The 21,999-nt window shown below is 37.2% G+C and overlaps 4 protein-coding genes across 6 annotated transcripts in view; 2 read left to right on the top strand and 2 right to left on the bottom strand.

The window, feature by feature from the left end:
- Positions 1 to 4,834, top strand: part of LOC106121340 (methyltransferase-like protein 9) — a 40,252-nt gene extending 35,418 nt beyond the window's left edge. For both annotated transcript variants that reach the window (XM_013316966.1, XM_013316965.1), the window contains exons 3-5: positions 3,383 to 3,592; positions 3,680 to 3,855; positions 3,998 to 4,834. In XM_013316966.1, coding sequence (XP_013172420.1) covers positions 3,383 to 3,592; positions 3,680 to 3,855; positions 3,998 to 4,212 — 601 coding nt within the window. In that variant the 3' untranslated portion in view covers positions 4,213 to 4,834. The remainder of the gene's footprint in view (positions 1 to 3,382; positions 3,593 to 3,679; positions 3,856 to 3,997) is intronic.
- A 2,968-nt stretch (positions 4,835 to 7,802) lies between these two features.
- LOC106121380 (uncharacterized) lies at positions 7,803 to 13,912 on the bottom strand. 2 transcript variants are annotated; one of them, XM_013317036.1, is made up of 9 exons: positions 13,809 to 13,912; positions 13,435 to 13,709; positions 13,122 to 13,284; positions 12,738 to 12,903; positions 12,201 to 12,308; positions 11,309 to 11,510; positions 10,740 to 10,957; positions 10,297 to 10,393; positions 7,803 to 9,973 (listed from the first exon to the last, which is right to left on the bottom strand). In XM_013317036.1, the coding sequence occupies exons 2-9, from the start codon at positions 13,671 to 13,673 to the stop codon at positions 9,922 to 9,924; spliced, it is 1,245 nt and encodes a 414-aa protein (XP_013172490.1). In that variant the 5' UTR covers positions 13,674 to 13,709; positions 13,809 to 13,912; the 3' UTR covers positions 7,803 to 9,921. The 2 variants fall into 2 exon arrangements, with proteins under 2 accessions (XP_013172490.1, XP_013172491.1); XM_013317037.1 differs by lacking the exon at positions 12,201 to 12,308.
- Positions 13,913 to 14,261: 349 nt separating this feature from the next.
- LOC106121029 (p21-activated protein kinase-interacting protein 1-like) lies at positions 14,262 to 15,665 on the top strand. The gene is made up of 3 exons (XM_013316509.1): positions 14,262 to 14,438; positions 14,516 to 14,807; positions 14,887 to 15,665. The coding sequence occupies exons 1-3, from the start codon at positions 14,370 to 14,372 to the stop codon at positions 15,657 to 15,659; spliced, it is 1,134 nt and encodes a 377-aa protein (XP_013171963.1). The 5' UTR covers positions 14,262 to 14,369; the 3' UTR covers positions 15,660 to 15,665.
- Positions 15,666 to 17,694: 2,029 nt separating this feature from the next.
- LOC106121223 (uncharacterized) lies at positions 17,695 to 21,993 on the bottom strand. Its single transcript, XM_013316765.1, has 7 exons — positions 21,894 to 21,993; positions 21,598 to 21,790; positions 21,423 to 21,509; positions 21,203 to 21,293; positions 20,170 to 20,400; positions 18,833 to 18,969; positions 17,695 to 18,632 (listed from the first exon to the last, which is right to left on the bottom strand). Exons 2-7 carry the CDS (start codon positions 21,772 to 21,774, stop codon positions 18,396 to 18,398), a joined length of 960 nt encoding a protein of 319 aa, XP_013172219.1. The 5' UTR covers positions 21,775 to 21,790; positions 21,894 to 21,993; the 3' UTR covers positions 17,695 to 18,395.
- Positions 21,994 to 21,999: the final 6 nt, after the last annotated feature.

Here is a 21,999-nt window from a genome sequence, read left to right as displayed (position 1 = left end):
GTAGATAATCCTGCCTTATTCCGCACCGAACGGCCGGAATCGTCGCGCGAATTACATTAAAGCGGAAACTAAGCAATTGATAGTAAAATGGTTGGCGAAATAGAAAAATATCGTCGGACTGGCTCGTGGCCTAGTAAAATATTCAGGCGGGGCAATTCGGGCCCACGTATAAATTCGTCCCGGGCATTATTTGTGGCGCGTCCGCGAGCTGAACCGCTCGGCACATTGATTGTCGTCATTTCTTCTCGTAGTTGCGTATCGTTAATATTTCAGGGGTGCGTGTCGTCGTTTTATGGGCCCACTCTTAACACTAAAACGTTTTAGCCGCGCTCCCGTTGTTTATAACGTTTTACTATCCCCGGATTTTTTTTATAGTTTATTAGGCGAGTGGCGTGCGGCCTTATGACACGTAACAGTTTGTGTAGCGGTTAGATTATGAGTCGTCGAACTTCACTTTTACTGCGGCCTAATGGCGGACTTGAGCCTTTTGGTTCAAGTTCTATCCTAAAGGATAACAATCTTTGAATACACAATGTAAATCATTATAATAACGTTCTAACTTGTTAACGAACTTTCTTTTCAAAACAACGGCATATTTCATTTGGTTAATCGTTTAGATAGTTGTACCAATAAAATCACAACTTATCGAGAGTTTGATATTGTTGTTTAAAATAATAATTGCAGTGACAATAAAACTTATAAAATATCTTGAACATGTAACGAATAGAGCGAAACAAAAATAAATAAAGCGAAGGATTCGACGTATCTAAAATTTATCGAGACAAGAAAGACATTAGGCAAGAAATGGGATCCTACGTACGTACATAGCTGTAATTATCCAGCAGAGTTTGCGAGCTAAGGAAAAGAATCGCTCTCCTTTGTGTGTGGGGACGCGAGGGGGCGGTGGGTGGCTGCGGGAGGGGGGATGGGGTAGGCTCACATGGGACGCTCTAATGAGGTGTCTGAAAGCGACAATGTCTTTGAGCAAAGCAAATGTGTAGGTATCTACATACGGGGGGTGGAGTCCCTCCTCCACAGCGCCGTTCACATACTTAGTTATATGTGACTGGCGTCTAGTGTACGTATGCCTTTTGTAATGGTCTGATGCTTTATCTTTGTTACAATTATCATCGTCTATTTGTGTGCGTATAAACTAATGCAATGTATTTAGTAACTACATGGAAGTCAGTATTATACTGATTGTTCATTACAAGTGAGTCCAAATTATGTATATTCTCAAATGAGATAGTTAAACCGGCGTTTGTATTAGCTGAATACCAGTTTTAGGACAATAAACCTTATACCAGGTTTTGTTTACGAGAGACATATATATAATCTTTTCGGTGTAAGCAATTTAATCGCTCCAGAATAGTTTTGGAATCGCTTAGTCAATCCGTTAAATTACGATTCTGATCATGCTTCTCTAGCTGGAAACCTTAACTTCTTAAAAGGTTTATGTCCATTTTCCACACAAGTGAAATTGTAATGCGTTTAGTTTTGTAATAGACGGTTTACTTTTGGATTGGAATATGCAGGACAAAAGGTAAGTCCTGTCTAAATGATAAAGAAATTGTGTGCAAATATCGAGAGTCGAAAACTATTTGAATATTTATAAGGCAGTGTAGGCAAGGGCGAGGAGCAGAACCTGCGGCGACGGCCGGGGGCAGAGCGCCTTCCGGCACGGGCCGATTTTAATTTCCCGCGCGCGGCCGCCATCACGACGTAAAGTTTAAACGGCCGGAGATGAGCCCACGTACTAATATCATGCACGGGCCGGGCCGTCGCTATGGAGACGCGCGCTCGCGACGTGTGTGGCGCAGCGCGGGTGTGAGGCAGGGGGTAATATGATTTGAGCGCCCGGCGACACCCCGCCCGCTTGTTTGCTCTCCGATGCAATCGCGATACGAGCCTTGGCCCCCGCCCCCGCTCACCCCCGCCCGGCTCTTACCTACGTACTCGATAACCGCATCGGATTCCTCGCTGCAAGCCACCGCATCCTATTGAAATAGATACTCCGCGCCGCCTAACCACCTACGGCGCCACGCAGCGCGGGCGCGACCCGCATCACTTACCACTCGACGCCCTTTGCTCGCAATTTTCGTCTCCGCTTAAAGAACACGTTTCACATCTCGATATCGTTCCGAACTTGCTTCCCAAGACGAGGTCCATTTTTCTTAATGCGATTGAAATTTTCAAAACCGGGAGGTTGATAAATAAATGTTGAAACACAGTGGCAAACACGTAAGACGTGAAGTAGGGGCTGACGGCTTTTATTTGTCAACTCAATCCCTCCGACCGGCGGCGGCTGGACAATTACGTGGTGTCGAGGCTCATTACAGGCGGACGCATCCGCTTCATGTATCATGTAAGGCGCGTCGCCAGCGCCGCCACGCGAACAATAAAGCAATCAATTCGCGACCACCGACACAAGCGAACTGACTTTGCGGACACCTCGTTTAACAATACCAATAGTCTCGTTCTCACCTCTGTCAATTACTGTGCTGAGGTAGTACCATACCCAACGGACATCAACATCATATAATGAATAATGATGTAAGTGCAATGACACCCTTTTGCAAAGCCTTTGCATTATAATTACTAAGCGAATCTTGATGAAATTTGGTTACTACGTAAATATAGGAAAGGTAGGGCCTAGTAAAAATCAAAATGTTGTATACGCTGTACGTAGTCAAGTTGCCCTGCTTAAGACACTGCTGCACACAAAAAAATTAATGATTTATAAAGTAATTGGGCCGTAGTGCGATCGCAGTGGAATATCATAATGTGGACGCCGGAGGCAGCGGATAATGCCGCATGTGATATATGCCGCGCCGGCTAATGGCGTCCGCGACTCCTGCCGATTATCCCTTCGGCCGAAGACAAATTCGCGCCGGAACGATCGGCGCGACGCTCTCCTACCTTAATGAGCGCCGGCCTCACCTGCAATTATCCACTTTAGCAGCGGCCCGAGGCGCGATGAAGACGTCGCGGCGGTCGCAATTTGCCGCGCCCGCGCCATCCGAGCCTACCCTAGCCAAGCCACGCCGTAGCCCCCGGCGCGCTTTGTACTGTATCCTGGTAATTGCAGCTCCGCGCTGCGCACCAGTCCGCCGCTATACAACGCTCGGTGGCGGATAATTGCGCTATTGTTGCTAGGACTCACGGCGCTCGCCTCGCGAATTGCTTGCGACCGAGTTTACTTTTAAATTAGAACATGTAACTACTAATTATAGACCAAGTTGTAATAACACAACTTTAGAATTATAGTCACGTAGTTAAGTCGTTGTACCGTCTTCTCGTTATCTTTTCTTCCCAAATTAGAAGCCGAAACACTGCGGTAGTATCGACCGGCAGTTGATGAACTGACACACACCATGTGCAGATGGCTGGGACGCGGCTCGATGTTCGTGCTGTCCGGTGCGCAGGCGCGGCGGCTGCTGGGTGCGGCGGGAGCCCGTGTCGGCGGTCGACTGGTGGACGTGGGCGCCGGCGACGGCGAGGTGAGCCGCCGCTTCGCGCACCTCTACGACGACAAGCTCGCCACTGAGATATCCTCCTGCATGCGCAAGGCGCTCAAGACTAAAGGATACACGTGAGTTACTGGATAAACTCTACATTTTATATGCAAAACTAGCCAAGCAGCCAGGGTTCACGGGTTCTAATGCGAAGGTGTGCTCAGGTTGCTCGATACGGAGTCGTGGTGTGAAGGGGGTGAGTTCGAGTGCGTATGCATGCTGAACCTGCTGGACAGGTGCGCAGCGCCGCGCGGCATGCTGCGTCAGGCGCGCGCCGCCCTCGCATCGCACGGCGTCCTGCTGCTCGCCCTAGTCCTGCCTTACAAGCCCTACGTAGAAGGTACGGCACAATACAATCAATATTAGTTTAATAATAAAAACTATCTCTACTAACTATCGACTACCTTTATATTCTCCACGACATTACGTCTTAAAGGGCAGATGTAGTTAGTTCGTGCATCGTTTATACTTTCCAATTTCAGTAACCCCGGACCACAAGCCAACGGAGCGCTTGCCCATTACCGGCGTGACGTTTGAGGAGCAGGTGAGTTCGTTCGTGAGCTTCATGCGGGAGATGGGGTTCGAGCTGAGTGCGTGGAGCCGCGCGCCCTACCTGTGCGAGGGCGACTTCGCCCAGGCCTACTACTGGCTCGATGACTCCGTATACGTCTTCAAACCCATTGATATTAAATCGTGAGCTTGTTTCGATATTATGTGAATTGACATCGATCGTCATCGACTAAATTTTTGACCTTTTGCGGTATTTTGGAGGAACACAATGATTTATTTAGTTGCATTTACTACGATAGGTTATTTGTAATTAAAATTAAGTTCTAATTCAGTTTCCGTATCCGACTCTATGTCTACAGTTTATCATCAAAGCCATACACGGTTTCCCAAAAAAGTTTCTAATTTTTTAAAGCACTAATTCATTAATATAAGACCTGACCTACAGAGTGTTCTGATGAATGCTTTTGTTTGGCAACGCCAATGTAACAATGAAATTAGATTTTTCATTACGTTTAATTAATTTTAGTTGAATTTTAAACATCGCTTGAATCACATCGAATTACTTTTTTTATATTGTTCTTAATGCATTAAGAAATGCTACTTGTTCCTAAAACGCTACGAATTTATGTCTATTTTAAATGGAACTAATTATGTAGTCAAATTTTAAACATTTGAACGCTTTAGCACAAACTTTGTTGTTGCAATTTGATATTCCATTAGTTAATAAGCGATACTTTCGATTTTTTGCTATTTTATCTTTTAATCTTTGAGATATAAAAATAATGAATGTACGATGATGATAAAAAAAATATGTTTATAATGTACTTAATCATTCCGGTTACTGATAAGTTTTTTCAAAGGTATATAACAAATTTAAAATTATACGTGTGTGTAGATGTGAAAGGAACTATGTAACTTTTTATGGCATAGTTTCACAATGTCCAAGTAGAATGCTGGATAACTAACTAAAAATATATTAACCAACATATAAATAAGACTTCCCGTCAAAATATCTAGCTTTGAGAGTTTATTTGACAAATAAGTTCCAAGTAACATATTTAGGACTAACTTCGACATCGTGAAACAGACCTTAAGTGTAATAAATAATAACGTACTTTACTGTAAGCCATGACAAATAGATAAGTGTAACTAACCGTTGGTTTCTGAGGCTAAAATCTCTGTATAAAACATATCGTCATCCCTGTCATTAACTTTGACTAAGCAGAGATGACAATATGTTTCAAACATATATTTTGGTGTCAGCGGAATTGGACAAAGTGCATTCGCTACGAAACGATTCCATAACGTACTTCAAAAACGTATAGAATCGACTAACTTTAGATAAGTCACGTGATTGTCGCGCGTCAATTCTATACAATTTTGAAGTTCAGTATAAAATCGCTTAGAAACGAATGCACTTTGTCTAACCCCTCAGAAACCACAGAACTTAGAAACTCGGTTAGTTCGCTAACTTAGATCAAATTTTATGTGACAGTTTAAAATTATATACTATATTTATATACCAAATATTTTGAAATGTATTTGATCACTGCCCTTCAGAATGTTTCATCAATTTATGTTAATTTTTAAAGGTATTATGTAATATATTTTATCTAATTTAAGAAATTAGTTCAAATATGATATTAAACAAAAATATAGCATTTATACTAAAACTATTTATTTGTTTTAATCTCATTGTTTTCTATATAATTAGATTTTAGAATTTGTATACTATTTGTATGTAATAAAATGTGATTCAAAACATATTGTCTCTTTATTATAACACAATTAAGAAGGAGATAATTAAAGGGATAGCAAAAAGTATAAATCAAAGTTCAATGCAGTTAAAACATACTATAATAAGTAAAACTTTTAAATAACGTAACTACATAATAATGAAAGAAAGATAAATGATTATAGATGAACTTGCAATCAATGTATAGAACCCTTGAACTAAAGTTCACCAATCAAACAAAAAACATACATTTGCCTAATCAAATAGGCACAAAACACCACGACTTGTAGCCTGACCAGATATAGAGGTCTCTGATGTAATTCTGCATCCCGAAATCGACATTTCAATAAAACAAATATAGGGTTTTCGATATATTTATTTATTCTAAGCACTGTTTTCAAGTCACTATACTTTTTTAAAGTTAAATATAATTTCGGCAAAAATAAATTACATGGCAAGGCCAAAAAAAACATTCTAAATCATACATACAAATAATTTCCTTACAGATAATCTGTATACAAGTAAATACTCATTATTACAGTCGAAACAAATAAAGTAAGTCTCATCCAAAGTAATATAGATCTAATTATCTTAAACAAATCCGAAAATCATTTAGTGTCACAACAAAGTGTAAATGAAACAAAGTAGCAAGAAATATAATTTAAATCAGTGAGATGTATCCAAAATAACAAAAAAAATATTACCATGTATTTGCACTGCCCAAAACAATTTATATCAAAACATTGTCATCGTAAGTCAAAATGACTGCACACTAGCGCCCCCCAGCCAATGTCAAAAGTCACAAGTTTCTTGTTGTATAGTCAAACATGGCTACTTGAGGTGGGAGACCTGCGGTTAATCCTATCAGAAAATGTGTAAAATTTATATGGGCATAGAAAAGGACAAAAAGGATCTTACGACTCTTTTTTGATGTTAACAGAGGTTAGATAGCCTTTTAGGTGTAAACTATATCTGTCTTCTCATGTATTTTATGTTGTATCCACCTATTACATATTTTTTACAACTAACAGCCTTCTTATCGAGCCAGGTGAGCTTGACGCACTGTAATGGGCAGTACAAATCCACAGAACAAATGTCAGTGTCACAAAAGTCCTTATTCTAATTTTATACAATCGATAACGCATTTAACTAAGTGCGCACGGGAAATACTTTTACTATCGTCAAATATTAACAGCCGAGTTAACTTTAACCTTGAGGCATCACAATATGTCTTTATACAAACTTTTTAAAAGTGAAAACATACAGAAAGTAATTAGTATTACACAGACCAGCTGCGTTGTTAAAAACTCAATTTTATGGTGATAACCAAACTTAGTTCTTTTAATTGTTTTAATGTTATTTCCTCCCAAAATACCACAGATAATTTTAAAATAAACGATGCGCACTTAGCTCTAGCGACAAGTGTGATGTAACCTTTAACGTCTAAGATCAGTTCGTGGACAATGTTCCGTTAAATTTAAAAAAAAATACAATTTCGAAACGCATAATAAAATATGAAATCCATTTTTGACTAGAAATCTTAATCCTAATACAGATATAGAGATTCTTTTAGAAAAATTTTAATACTTTTTGAGAGATAACGAATACCGACTTAAGCTACGTGATGTTTTCTGAAAAGAGAAAGCCTCATCACCTTATTGAAAAACATATAACTGCCATTACATATTTACTCTATGTATATAATTAAACGTCGCTTATGTAAACTAACGACAAAAATAAAATAAAATGTGATGCAATACAACAATATCCCATAAAAGCTAATCCTAATTTAATCTTACCACATCCGTATATTAATTTAGAATTACTGTACTAAGTTACAAAATTTTAAACATAAATAGGCTTTGCCTAATAATTATTGCACTAAAATAGTTGTGAAGACGTTTCCTTTTAATATTGATGTGGAAGCAGTGTACACTGTACGTAACAAAGTTTAGTCCGCAAATATACAACGCAATAGGCTTGTGTACCAACATTTCGAAAGAGGTTTTATTCTGTAAAGCAATGGACGATTTATTTAAAAAAAATATAAAACAAAAATACGATTGAAAATTTTTTGCCGCGAAAACATGATAACCTATCATGGCGTCTTCAGTGACGTCACGACGCGTCACGACGTGTTGTAGAGTAGCATCATGTCTCTGTGTGTTGTTGTAGTACTGAATTTTGAACTATGAAAATATCAATACTGACAATGATTTTGTCTATTGCGTGTCATCTTGCTTTTTTGTTTAGTGTTTGATATCATCGTTATGTCAAATTCGGATGATATAAATTTCTAAAAATATAATTAATCTTAAATTATTTTAATAATTACTGTAGTTTTTTTCATCTTTGTAAAATCACCAGAAAATCAATATCATCCGAATCGTTCACTTAGTACACAAGCCAATTATAGCCTTCCAAAAATTATGAATGCAGATTGTGTGAAATACAAACTAAATTATTATTATAAAATATAAACATTTCAAATACAGAAACAGTTTCTATAAAAAAAACACGTAGCTACGAAAACTGCGGACGAAAAATCTATTGTAAATGTAATTTTACAGTATGCTAATTAATAATTTAAATACGTATATAAGAGACCATCGTTTGCACGCGCAGTACCTAACACTATTCACAAACATCTACGACCAAAAACTTGCAGTCTTCTTTAACATTTCTTCCTTATTTTATTCCTCATGACAAGACGCGGCCATTACAACCCCATAGACAACGACAAACTTATTTGACCCGGTGGCCATTAGTGGCGCTGCTACCGCGGTTAGTTCTGTCATTGCATATATAAAACCTACTTAGGTAAAAAAATGCCATTAAAATACAATACAACAAGGAACTTATACTTTTTGACATCGACAAGGTGGCGCTAGTGAGCATCATTTAGTTCGATCCACCGGGTCAGAAATCGTTGTCCATCAACAGTTCGTCGATAATAGTTCACTAACACTAGTATGAATGTCAAAAAAGTGTCATAGAATACTTATTGTACTGTAATATTTTTTACATATATAACCGCGATAGCACCGCCTCTTAGCGGGTCAGATAAGTTTGTCGCACTATAAACAAATTTCTTTTCTAGACTCTTAAATCTTAACATCTATGTTAAGTCACATTACTTTCTTTTCACTCAAAAATGCCCGACCTCAAACTGCTTAACCAATGCTGAACAGAAGGAATACCTTATTCGGAATATTTAAAATTATGACAATGTACAATCGGGGAAACTCGCGGTATTTCACTTTAAAACCGACAGCCGTTAGATCGTTTCGTAAGCATTGAAAAGAAATTGGTAAGTTGTACACAACTAATTGCTTTTTACTTTTATGCCATTATTTGCGAAACTCATTGGTTATTTTGTTAGGGCAATTTCTCTGAAAGTGAAGCACCGCGAAAGCTCCTGACTGTACAAAGTTCATATATAAAATTCAGTACAAGACTGATTCTTTATACTTTTTAATTAAAACAAATTAAGATCTTCATTTTATTAGCGACCTGTCACGCGTGATTGAAAATATTCAAACGATATATTTAAGTAGCAAAAGTTAAGAAGAAATAATAGATAATATTTGTCAAGAATTTGCTCCTACAATCTACCTATTACACCTCTATCACAGTGTAAATAATGCACTTACGATAGTAAACTGTTACAATAACTAGGATCATTACACAAATTACATATAAATGATATTACTTTCCATAATAAAAGCAATAGAAAAGCATATGTAAACTGTATATAACGATAAATAATATAAAACTGAATTCAGATCATCAACCGATAGTTTTTACATCCTAAATAAAAAAAATCAACAAGAAAGCATAGACAATCGCGAACAACTAAACAGGATAAATATATAAACAAATCATTTAGTTTGTGCCGGAGCAAGATATCTCCAAAAACATACAAATATATATAGAAAAAATTGCACGAATATAACCCAATAGTACTGTTTCATACACATTATTGTATACTCTGCCACCGTATTAAAATTATAATGAAAGTTACTAGAAAACATCACTTTGCATTGTATGTTACGCTTGGGCGACAAGTGACAGGTGTCAGACGACAGGTGACAGATGTCGGGTGACATGTGACAGGTGTCAGGCGACAGCTTACGAGTCCGCCGCGGCGTGCTCCGCGGGCTAGTTGCCGCTCACGATCTTACGGCTCTCCAGCTCCTCCATATTATTAGAACTGGAAATTGAAAAATTCATTTGAAAATTACTATAAGAATGTAGAATACCAAAAATACTTTACTGGCTACATGAGGTATTGGATCGTGGACAAATGGCCCATTTTATTAAGGTTACTAATCTTACTAATATGCGAATGTTGGAATGCATGTATGGATGAAGAGATGGATTTTTGATAGAGGGTATCTCCTGAACGGCTTAACGGATCTTGATGAAATTTAGCATAGATGCAGAACATAGTCTGGAAGAACACATAGGTTATTCCTTAATTCCGCGCGGAGGGATTCGCGCGCGACAGCTAGTTACAACATAAATCCGTGTTACCGCAGCTTGTCGTCGTTCTTCCATGAGGTGACCTGTATGTGCGGCGGCGGCAGGTAGCTGCGCAGCGACTGCACCAGCTGGATAGTGTCCAGCAGGACTGCCACATACAACAATACTATGTTAACACCAATTAAAATCTTAATGCTATTTCTGTGATATTAAATTATGCGAGGCATGGCAATATTTCAAATCTTACTAATATTATAAATGCGAATTTTTAGATGGATGGATATTTGTTTAAAGGTATCTTCGGAGCGGTTCAACAGATCTCGCTGTAATTTAACATAGATGTCGAACATAGTCTCGTAAGAACGTATACTTATTAAGTTTTTTCTAATAATTCTGCGCGGACGGAGTCGCGGAAGACCACTAGTGTAGTGTACTTAAAGGACAAACACATGAAAAATTTATTTAACATTTTAGATAGACAGTTTGGAACTAACTCTTTTGCAGCTGCTCGCTCTGCTTGCCGTAGGGCTTGCACATGGCGGGGCGCACGCAGGGCCGCATGCGCTGCAGGTTGCGCGCCAACTCCGCGAACGCGCGCACCACGCGCTCCTGCCCGCCCCCCGCACCCCCTGCACCACCTGCGCCCCCAGCACCCGCCGAGCCCGCCGCACCCCCCGCACCCGACAGACCCTCCAGGCTCTCCAAGTTCGCCCTGACACAGACAACAAATACACATTAAACACATCTTATATTTACTAATCATTTAATTGTCACTAAGATATTTATATTATTTTTCTTTATATTATAAGGTAGCAAACGAGCAAGCGGCACTTGAATTAGCCGAAATGGCGAAGCGTCCGCTGCCCTTAGACATCCGTAATTGCAGATGTGTTGCCTTCATTTAATCAGTGGAGGAGGAGAAGCACAGAAAAATATTTCCCTCTCTTATGTGTCCCCTCCTCTATCCACTATCACTTCCCATCCTATTCTTATAAGAAAAGGGTTCATTTATTTCATCATTGTAATTCAATGGCTATTTTGTTAACTGAAGACCAACACTTACCTCAAGAAATCTGTCAGTTTATGTTCATCGGAGTAATGATGTTTGGACTTGGTGTCGAGGCTGGACTGGGAGGAGGCGGAGGAGCGCTGCGTGTGGCTGTACTTGTCTGCGTGCAGCGAGCGGCCCTGGTGCAGCAGCAGCTGCTGATGCTGCGACAGCTTCTCCTGCGACCGCCGCTCTGCCTTCTCCCCTGTCAGACCACCTGGAAACACGCTCTATTTATGAAGTTCATTTTTGAAGACAACAAATCTACCAAGCATTAACTAGGACTATGTAATTGAATAACCTTGAAATAATTAATAAATAAAAAAGTATATTTTGTCTTTAAATGTTGCATGGATGATTGAAAAATAAAAATGCTTGCTTAAAGCAATAAAATCAATTGAAAAGTATGTTTGAATCACAGAAACCAATTGTGCAAATATTATATTATGTGCTTATTAGTTATACAAATAATACAGCATGCAGACAATTTTGATGAACTATTCATTAGTTAAAAATAGAAGAAGACATAAGAGACATATATTTGTATATGGAATAAGTCAAAATCGCAAGCAAGTGAAAGAAAAACAGATATTGGCATGCTGTTAAAATTTACAGATGAATAATTTGTCAACATATTTAGTCATGTCGCATACTATCTATCTAACAACAACACAACACTTAGGTAATATACATCTGTGTGGCATTAAAGGCGTCGCCAGGCAGGAATAGGAAGTTCTCTCTGCCCCAAAAAAATTGAACAAATGTGTTTACAAACTACAAAAATGCCTACTATCCCTACATAGAAAATTCAAAAACTAGTTGTCAGTTCTGAATTAAGGAATAGTAGTAGCTCTTGGTCATCGGTTGGCGGCGCCCTTGTGTGGCGTGGTTATGTAGTGTAACTCACTGAGAGCGGCAATGTGCGGCGCCAACGGCAGCTGGTAGTCCTGTGGCAGCGAGCCGCGCAGCAGCCGCTCCACCGCCTGGCTGTCGGACAGGCTCGAACTGCCCGCGTCTACGCCCAAACCCAATCACCACACAATATTATCACATAATTATTCAATTTGACGTAAATATACTATCTTTGTAGTCAAAAATAACCAGTTGAAGCTAATAGATTAAGATTTAAAAGATTATGTACGATTGTTTTGTTTATATTCTGATGAAATCAAATCATCATTTATATGTCTCAGAAAATAAACTTTGTATACCCAGATTCAGACACTTTGAGAAGCACCCGAGGAAAATTAATTCATGCAAAAAAAGGTAGGAGATAAATTGTTAACCACCAAGAAGGCACCGCACATAATGTTACAATTATATATCAATATTTCAAATTTTAATATTATATCTAGCAACCTGTAAAGAAAATATCCAGTGTACTTATAAGAAACTGCAGAAAATATTAATTACTTATAAACTTATGTCTAGTCATATTTATTACCTGGAATATATGTTGGCTGCTGAGATAAATGAATTGATTTTTGTGACATCTCCAGTTGATTCTTGTAAAACCTACATGCAGGGTTCGGACAATTCTGAACCACCTCTATTATAAATTCTTTTTCCATACCAAATTGTTCTCTTCCTATTGTGTATGATTCAACAACCTAAAAAATATAAATACATTTTCTAGCAACGTTTAAGAAAATACACTGACTAAAGAAATTTATGGAATTGAATAATAACAAATAAAATTCTATAGACTTATTGGATTATAAAAATAGGTCTATGGAAAAGGATTTGTATATTTATTTTAGTTACTGTGATTATTAAAATTCACACAACTAGTAAATAATTTGTAAATGCACAGAAGTATATCACTCACCGCCCTGACTGTGGCTTCCAAACCTAAATGTAACCCATGTGGGCCATTCATATGCTTCAACATAACCGCATTAGCAAAATGTTCATATGGTAAAATTATTTTCCCATTTTCACGCAGTATCAGTCTTCCTTGTGTGTCTAATCCAACTCTAGATGCCATCATTCTGAAAATTCGGATTTGGATTTTCACAGAATTAAATTACTTAAGTCAGTTGCATTTATAATTTTATCAGACATCAAAAGGTTAAAGTTGTTTTAAGTCTTAAGACAATTTTATATTTTTATTATTCAAGAAAAGAAATAAAAAATTTTACTGTAAATAAGCAGCACTGGGCAACATCGAAGATTCTTTTAGGTCACTGAAACATTGCAACAGCTCTATACTGGGACTCCAGCCTTTATTTTGCAAGTATAATTGAAGAAGCATGTATAGCTTCTCAGTGACGTATCCCTCTGCACCGTGCGGCGTTGCGGCTCCGGAAGAGCTCGCCGCACTACTAGCACTGCCAGTGCTTTTTGCTAACACATTCTTCATTGTCTCCGCCAAATCCATCTTGTAGATGTCTAAATAAGTCCTCTTTTGGGAATCCTATGAGAAAATGAATTATAATGTTACAATCCAAATCAATAGTGATACACGTTCTTGTACACAACATTGGAACCCTGGTCTTAAAAATTAAGTGCTTACCAGAATGATAATATCTTCGTGCAAGCAATCTTTAAACAAAATATTTATTACAATCTTACAAGATATTCATTTGCAATATTTATGAAAAATGTCTAAAACTGTTACGGAAGCTTCTTTCTTTTTTTGACACTGTCAATCAATGTTGCCAGAACACAAAGATGTTTTTTCTTTAAACAAAATTACTTCTTTCTATTTTAATATTTATACATTTTTAACAAGCAAAATATTTGGAAGCAATGTAAATACTTTTATTTAAACTTTTTAAGGACCTTGAGACAGTAAACATCGATCAATTTATCCTCTAATCCTCTAGGCTGACCGGTTTGCCAAAAGGTAAAAACTTGTAATAAGTTATTTGCTCTTTCTATAGTATACTTATTATACTCTTTGATTTGCCCTTTAACGTCAAAAAAATAGAACTATTGCAATTGACATTGACATTAACTTGTCAGATTACATGTTGAAGTGACGTTTCGTGAGCAAGGTGGAAATAAGGTTATGTTATTATTTTAAGCTTCAAATAAAGTACAGTTATAAATACCGTATAATAACTCTTTTACAATGGACGAGTTAGTAATAGGAACTTACGAAGGATTTTTACTCGGATACTCATTACGCTCAGAAGACAACGTAAGTGTAGTCTGAATCAAGATCGCTCACGATTCTACCATATTTCAAGAGCTAATTTTGTATGTATCTTTTTCTAGGTTACACGACTAAAACAGACTTTTGCAACCCATTCCCATACTGCATCAGTGCGATGTGTTGCGATTGCTGGAAAATTTCTCGCTTCAGGAGGCACAGATGATAAGGTTGTTGTGATAGATTTAAAAACTCGTAAGGAACATACAGTCCTTATGAACCACGATGGAACAATCAATGCCGTCGCCTTCACTAACGGCGGCACACATTTATTGACTGGCAGTGATGATGGCTCAATCATTGTCACCCGGACTGGGAATTGGCAGATTGAAAAGGTTTGGAAAAAAGCACATGGAGGTAAATGTTCTAACATATATTTATACATCATAAATCTTTTTTAAAATGTATTGTGTAACTAAATAATTATCTAATTTAGGTGAACCAGTCACTGCTATAGCAGTTCATCCTTCTGACAAATTGGCATTAAGTATTGGAGGTGACAAAACACTAAGAACATGGAACTTAGTCAAAGGGAGGCCAGCTTTTACCATTAACCTCTCTAGTAAAGGATTAACATTGCCTACAGAAATCAAGTTTTCTCCTGGTGGTGATAGATTTTCATTACTGTCCCTACAGACCCTTGATGTTTGGACTATTAGCAAAGCTGGCATTGAGAAAAGAATATCTTGCAATTCAAAACCAACATCAGTACAATGGATTAATGATGAAAGAATTTTTGTAGGTTTAGAGAATGGAAACATTATAACATTGAATGTAGCTGACAGTAAAGCCCTAACATATCAAGGGCACAAGCAAAGAGTCAAATGTTTATACTATGAGAATAACATTCTGTACTCAGCATCAAGCTCGGGAGAGATGAAAGCTTGGACTGTCAAAGATGAAAAATTACAAGAAATATGTACAAACAATGCCTCCTGTCGGGTTACTTGTATAACATTGAACAAACAAAACCATCTTGTTAAAAAGGAAGAGTCAGACCACGAAAATGAAATGGAAGATGCAGTAAAAAATGCTAGTGATAGTGACAATTCTGAATGTGTTGAAGAAAAACCACCAATGAAAAGAAAACCAGGTGCATTTGTGACTATATCCTATGGGGACGATAACCAAAATGAAGATATCGCACCATCTGCAAAAAAATCAAAGAAGAGAAAACGTAATAAGAAACCGAAAAATAAAACTGGATAAATATCATGAATTGTATTTTTATGATTAAATCCTCATTATTATTTATAATATCAGATTATAGAAATGTTGTTTCAAGCTTTTAATAAGTTTTACCTTTCCCGATATCTGTCAGGAAATCCTGCAAATTATTTTTTTCATTTATGATGTGAATTTTAGTAGTAGTCTTTAGAGACATAAAAAAAATCATAATAGAATGCTGAGATAGGATTAACTACTATTTATAACTTGTATCTGTGCCACTGCTAACTCACCTTACAAGTCGAGTAAAATATGGTATTAAACTTAAAAATTGTTGTGGTACAAAAAAAATAATAAGCTATACTATTTCAGCCTCTGAGATTGAAAGAAATTAATGGAAGTATAAATTGTTAAGACAGGTTTACTTATAATATTGTATTATAAGAAAAAAACTCGGCTCACGACTGTAGATTATATTTTTATCACCTCACAAAACGTAAATAATAACATTAAACATTTTATGGAAAGGAAAAACTACGCTGTTTACACTTTGGTTTCTTTATTTATTTATAAAATAAAAATCTTTAAACTGAACACACCAAAAATACATAAATAAAAGATGTAAGTTCATAATAAATTAATTTGGTCCCAAAATAAATATTAAATAATTTAAGGGAAAAAAAGAATTAAAAAAAATCAACAATGTTAAAAGTACTCGTCGATTTTGGCAATTGTTAATGGACTTCCTACTTACATTTATATTAAATCTTAATTGAAATAAATATTCCTAAATGCACATCGCACATTCTGTCGTACATTGAAATCTAGCACACTTGTATTTTGTCCCTCGTCGTGTTAACTTCGAGACTATATTTACACTGTAATTAGCTACTGAACCAAACACACAGATGCACAGAATAACACTTAGATAAATTTATGTATTCGCCTAATGAAACTATAAAAGCTTGTCTAAATCATCAAAAAAAAATCACACACACAGATTATCCGAGAGCGTTGTTACTGGAATGTTAAAACAGAGTTGTAGGTGATCATTAGGTCTATTTCTAACACTGCGCGAGAGGGTAAATTATATTCACATTCCGGTACACTTATGATGAGATCACATGCTTTATGTATGTTCTTTATTACATATATTAGTTTAACCAGCAACTGGTTGTTCATAGTATTTACTAAGTACGTTTTGTGCAATACAACTGATAAATAAATGCGAAAATTACTAAATTTCGACTATAGATCTATAATATGCGATCACATATAGTGAATAACTATTACGTTACATAAATATATAGTATAATCTTATCGTTTCAAAGTATTTAAGACAAAAAATGCTATATAGTAAGTCAATAAATTTCAGCTTACATATTGATCTTATGACTAGATTGAGCCAGTATTTTTCAAACAGTCAATTATCTCAATAATCTCGAAGAAAAAACTGACACAATAAATACGAAATGTAGGAACAAGCATTGTATACGCAGTTTGGCGTGTCGGCGCACGCGCAGTGCGCACCGTATCGTATCGACAAACCATTGTTCACTTCCAATCACTTATATGATAATTTATTAAATTTCGTTCAACGTATTTCGTTTAATCGTTCGAAGCGGCACTAACGTCACTAAACTCTAAGCTACAAGTCAGATGGCACTCTATCAGACAAAGCTTTACTGCCAACGTTACCTTCAGTCACGGACACTTTTAGGGTAAACACACATAATTGATATGATAGTAAAATATCAAAATAGTTTATAATTCAGACAGAATCAGAGTTATAAAAAGTTCATAATGTTATAAAAAGAAGTCTTTGTCTAATCTAATTCAATATAAGCATAAAGCTTCCATTGTTACAGGTACGATTTATTATTGAAATCAAGTAATCTCTAGATTAATATAGTTTTTTGGTACCTCACATAGACCCAATGAGATGACCATAAACAATTAAAATGTAATAGACACGAGCTCAAACATAGAAATCAATAGACACAGACAGCACAACTGAATTTAAATTTTATTTAATATTAATTTTCGTAAGTTTTAGAGTAAAAAGTCTACGTCTTTACAATAAATTGGCAAGAAATATATTTTACAAGAAATATAATCTTTCACTGTGTTTATATAAAAGAAATCCTTTTGCTGAAATTCTATTGTCTTATTGGTCATTAACGTAAACTAACAATAATGTTATTCAAAGTGAAGTTACAATGTAATTCCACACAATTTTAATACATTACTGTCTAAAGATCCAATTCCAATAATTTTTACTTCGCTTATTATTTTTATAAAGAAAAATTCCTAAGTAGTAGTAAGTAGAAACATTTAGACATACAATCACATACATTTATTAGTGATTATATAGACCTAAAGAGTCCGAAAGCGTCCATCATGCGATAGATAATTTACTAAAATCTAAAACGGTTCACATTCACGTCTGTGCAAACTGGATCTTTGGTGCGTACTAGCGCTTAAGTAAATTTTGTGGTAATTCGGAACTCTAAGCTTCACTAATCGGGGAATTATATTTTTTAAAATTCACGAAAATTACGATTAATTAGTACTTTTCAAATATATATAAGTACTAGAGCCTTATATAGACTTTAAATTATGAAAATCGCAAAATTTTGATTACTAGTGAGCAAAAGTCATCGTTTCCGTTCAACAGTACCACATTAACTTAACTGGATAGTTCGTATTTTCATATCTGACGTACTTCAAGTTCTTATAATACGTTTAGTACATTAACAGTCGTTGGTATTAGCGTGTCTATTTTTTCTTGGCCTTCTTTTCTGCCTTCTTGAGCGCTTTGAGATGTTTCTCGTGTGCGGAGCGCAGCTCCTTGAGGCGGCGCTTCATGCGCCTGCGTTGGTCGCCGCCCAGACCCAACAGCTTGAGGTCTGCGGAACTCAGCGCCAGCAGCAGGGCTCCGTCGACTCCACGCGACGCAAATGCACCCGCGTGTCGCTCCAGGCCTTCACCCAGCCCCGATACCCACTGCCATACCTAATCATTAAATATTACCGTTATCATTTATCTGTTAATGTGGCTTACTTAAGTCTTTACACTCCTTGTGTGTAATTTGTGCATTATTCTATTACGATAAACGGTCTATGCTGCAAAACGTTTAAAGGAGATGATGGCTTATATCAGTCCATTTAGGGTTTGACTCGGAGTACTTGGGATAGGCATATGGTAGTTGTTACCTGTTGCTTGGTCCACTGCGTGACGGGCTGCGTGGCGAGCGCGGCGGGCGGCGGCGACAGGCTGGCCTCGGATGCGGCGGCGGACAGCGGCTGCCACGGCACCTCGCCGCCGACTACACAAGCCGGAGCTTTCTTCACTACAACCACACCCGCAGCCTTCACTCGCCGCCACTCCTCCACTCATCTCGGTACCCGGCATACACCTCTTAGCGCCCTTCTTACACCCACTCTTGTATTTTACCATAAGGGTACAATAGGCCAAGTAATACACCCCACTCCCTTGTTTACTGACTACAATTCGAAGATTCAAATTTATCGAGCAAATTAAGAAATAATTAAAAAGTTTTATTGACATTAGCACATCGGGTGGTAACAGTTCGTGTCCCCGTTATTTGCTAACACGGTTATATTTACACTTCCTCTAATATCTTACACATTTTTTTTATTTATTCACCTATTAACAATTAGATGTATTAAAAATGTGAAGGGCGCTAGTGTATACTGAGACCTGTAAATTCCTACACATTGGCAGCGGAAGACTAAACAATATTTTAAACCATATCACAATTTATCATTTAATATTAAATTATATTATCTGTGCGTAACATGTAATTCGTTACCATAATAACAAATAGAAAAAAAAAACAAAACATTGCTAACTTGTCATTAATTTTATTGGATCTTTTTATTTAACGATATAATTAATTTAATTTAAATAAGCAACATCACTAATATTGTAAAATAATAATATAATATAATTAAGAAATAGGTTAATTTGTCATAAAAAAAAGAATTTCCTGTCATTCCGCAGCCAATGTCGAAATATCTATCTATAATTTTTTTGCAAGTGAAAACGGGTGTTTTATTATATAAACATAAATCTAGTCACACAGATACATATTTATAAAATAATTAAATCTGCTAGGTATTAGGGTTATTAAAGTGTACTCAAAAGAATAAAAAACACAAACAAAACATCTAAAATACTACAAACATACATAAAAAAACAAAATGGTATCCACCACCCAAATAAAAAGCAAACTACACTAAAACTTAAAAGCATTAAAAAATAGGAAGTAATATCGACTGTGATCGAAATTAAAATCTAAAATAAATTATTATTATTAGTGGCACTGATAAACCACATTTCTAAATGAATTTGAAATTTCTATCCACCGTTCGTACTATAATGTCTAATTCATATTGTCTACAAAAGTAAAAAGGTCATGTGTAATAGGACATGTTTACGATTGAAATTAAAAAGAAAGTACAACATAACCCGGTTCAAAAGTGATTACTATGATAGTAATAACGCTATTCGTAGGTATAATACAAACCTCGTGCGTTGGCTTCGCTGACGGCCTGTCGTATCTCGTCGACGAGCTCGTTGGTGAGCTGCACGGGGTCGGGGTGTGGCGAGGTGAGGGGGGCGTGTCCGGCGAGAGGGGCGTGTCCCGCGTGGGGGGCGTGTCCGGGGTGCGCGGCGTGCGGCTCGGGCGCGCCCGCCAGCCGCCGCTCGCGCTCCGCCAGCACTTGCTTCAGTTGCTCGGCCAGCGACGCCGGCGGACCTAACCGTAGCGTACCACTCAACTACCTCACATCTACGTCCTTCGCTTGCTGCTTTACTCGCTATTACCTATCTTATTCGGACTTATATGGACCTTGTTCTTATAAATATTATATTTCTACATTCTCCTACTTCCAAATTTTTGGCTGTCATCTATATCCTAGTATTGAGTAAACACTACTGCATATATAAAATATAGGTATATCGCGACGTCTTTCTCGGTTATATAATAAAAGTAAGGGTCGAGATAAAAGTCTATAAAAGACGTGCCCTGTTAATGTATATGTTTGAAATTGTTGTTTTATTTAAATATAAATATGCATATCTATTTTCCTATTTAATGCAATCCCAAAATTTATAAAGCCCTCGCATATAATATGATGTGATGAAACCCGCTATTTTTGAATAATATATAATCAGCTTGTATAACAACTCTGTAAAGCACTGTGCGTGACGTATCAGTTACATAAAGCAATATTAATCACAAATAATTACCGTGCGTGTAAATCTTACTTACAATATATTCGATATTATCAATAATAATAGATCTATATATATGAAAAATAACATTAAATTACGTATATCTAGATCAGATCGAGAAAATGTTTAAGTTACTTTTTACTTTTATCTTATTATACTTCAAAATAACTTAAAAAGAAGTTAAAAATATTACTACGTATTTTCCTAGAAAATATATTGTAAATAAGATTTACAACGCGTTAATGTAACACAGAATGCTGAAGCTGAAGAACATTGCGTGTATAATAGTTGTGGGCGTGATATGAAATATGAGGGGGCGTTACCTGAGAGCGGGTGATGGCGGTGGTCGCGCGAGTACACCGCGTCGTCCGTCGCACTGCCGATAGAACTGCCGCAACTCTGCCGCGTGTCCCGCTAGTACAAGTAAAATAACAATATATCGTTTTCTGTTAACTATCGAAACACACGAACAAAAGCGTATTGCTATCTTGCTCATTTTTTTTGAAAAAAAAAGAGAGATAGTATGTTTTGTATTTGACTTACCGTAACATTGGAATGCGGCGGTCCTGAAGTGGATTCGCTTAGCGACTCATCGGCTGAATCATTGTAAGAATCGTCCAGGCCATCGTACTGAAAATAAAAACAAAGTTTATTTATTTAAAAACATATTGTATGAAAACCGTTTAAAGAGTAATAAAAGGGATAAAAGTAGTAGTACCGAGCTGGCATTGCTGAGCGAGTGCGGGGAGTGCGGGGCGTGTGGGCGATGCCTGGCGAGGTCGGTGCGTGCGCGGTGCGCCGAGGTGTCGAGCAGCACGCCGCGCGGCACCGCAGCATCCAGCTCGCGCGACGCCCCGCCCACACTGTCGCCGCCCGCAGAGCTGCAGCTGCGCATAGTGCCGCTACCGCTACTGTAGCAACACGTTATAGAAGGTTTATACATTTTTTTCTTTTTTACAAGTTTAAAGAACGCGAATTCTAGAAATAAATATAAAATACAGTGAAATGACTTACAGATTATCATTGAATGTTGTGGAAGTATAGTTAGTGACGGATGCAGCGCTACTGGTGGGTGCTGGTGCACTGGCCGTGGGGGCGGATACGGGGGCGGAGGTAGGGG

This window comes from Papilio xuthus, unplaced genomic scaffold, assembly GCF_000836235.2.
Source record: "Papilio xuthus unplaced genomic scaffold, Pxut_1.1 DF826945.1, whole genome shotgun sequence".
NCBI classification, from domain to species: domain Eukaryota; kingdom Metazoa; phylum Arthropoda; class Insecta; order Lepidoptera; family Papilionidae; genus Papilio; species Papilio xuthus.
This window is presented reverse-complemented; position numbering and strand designations above follow the sequence as displayed.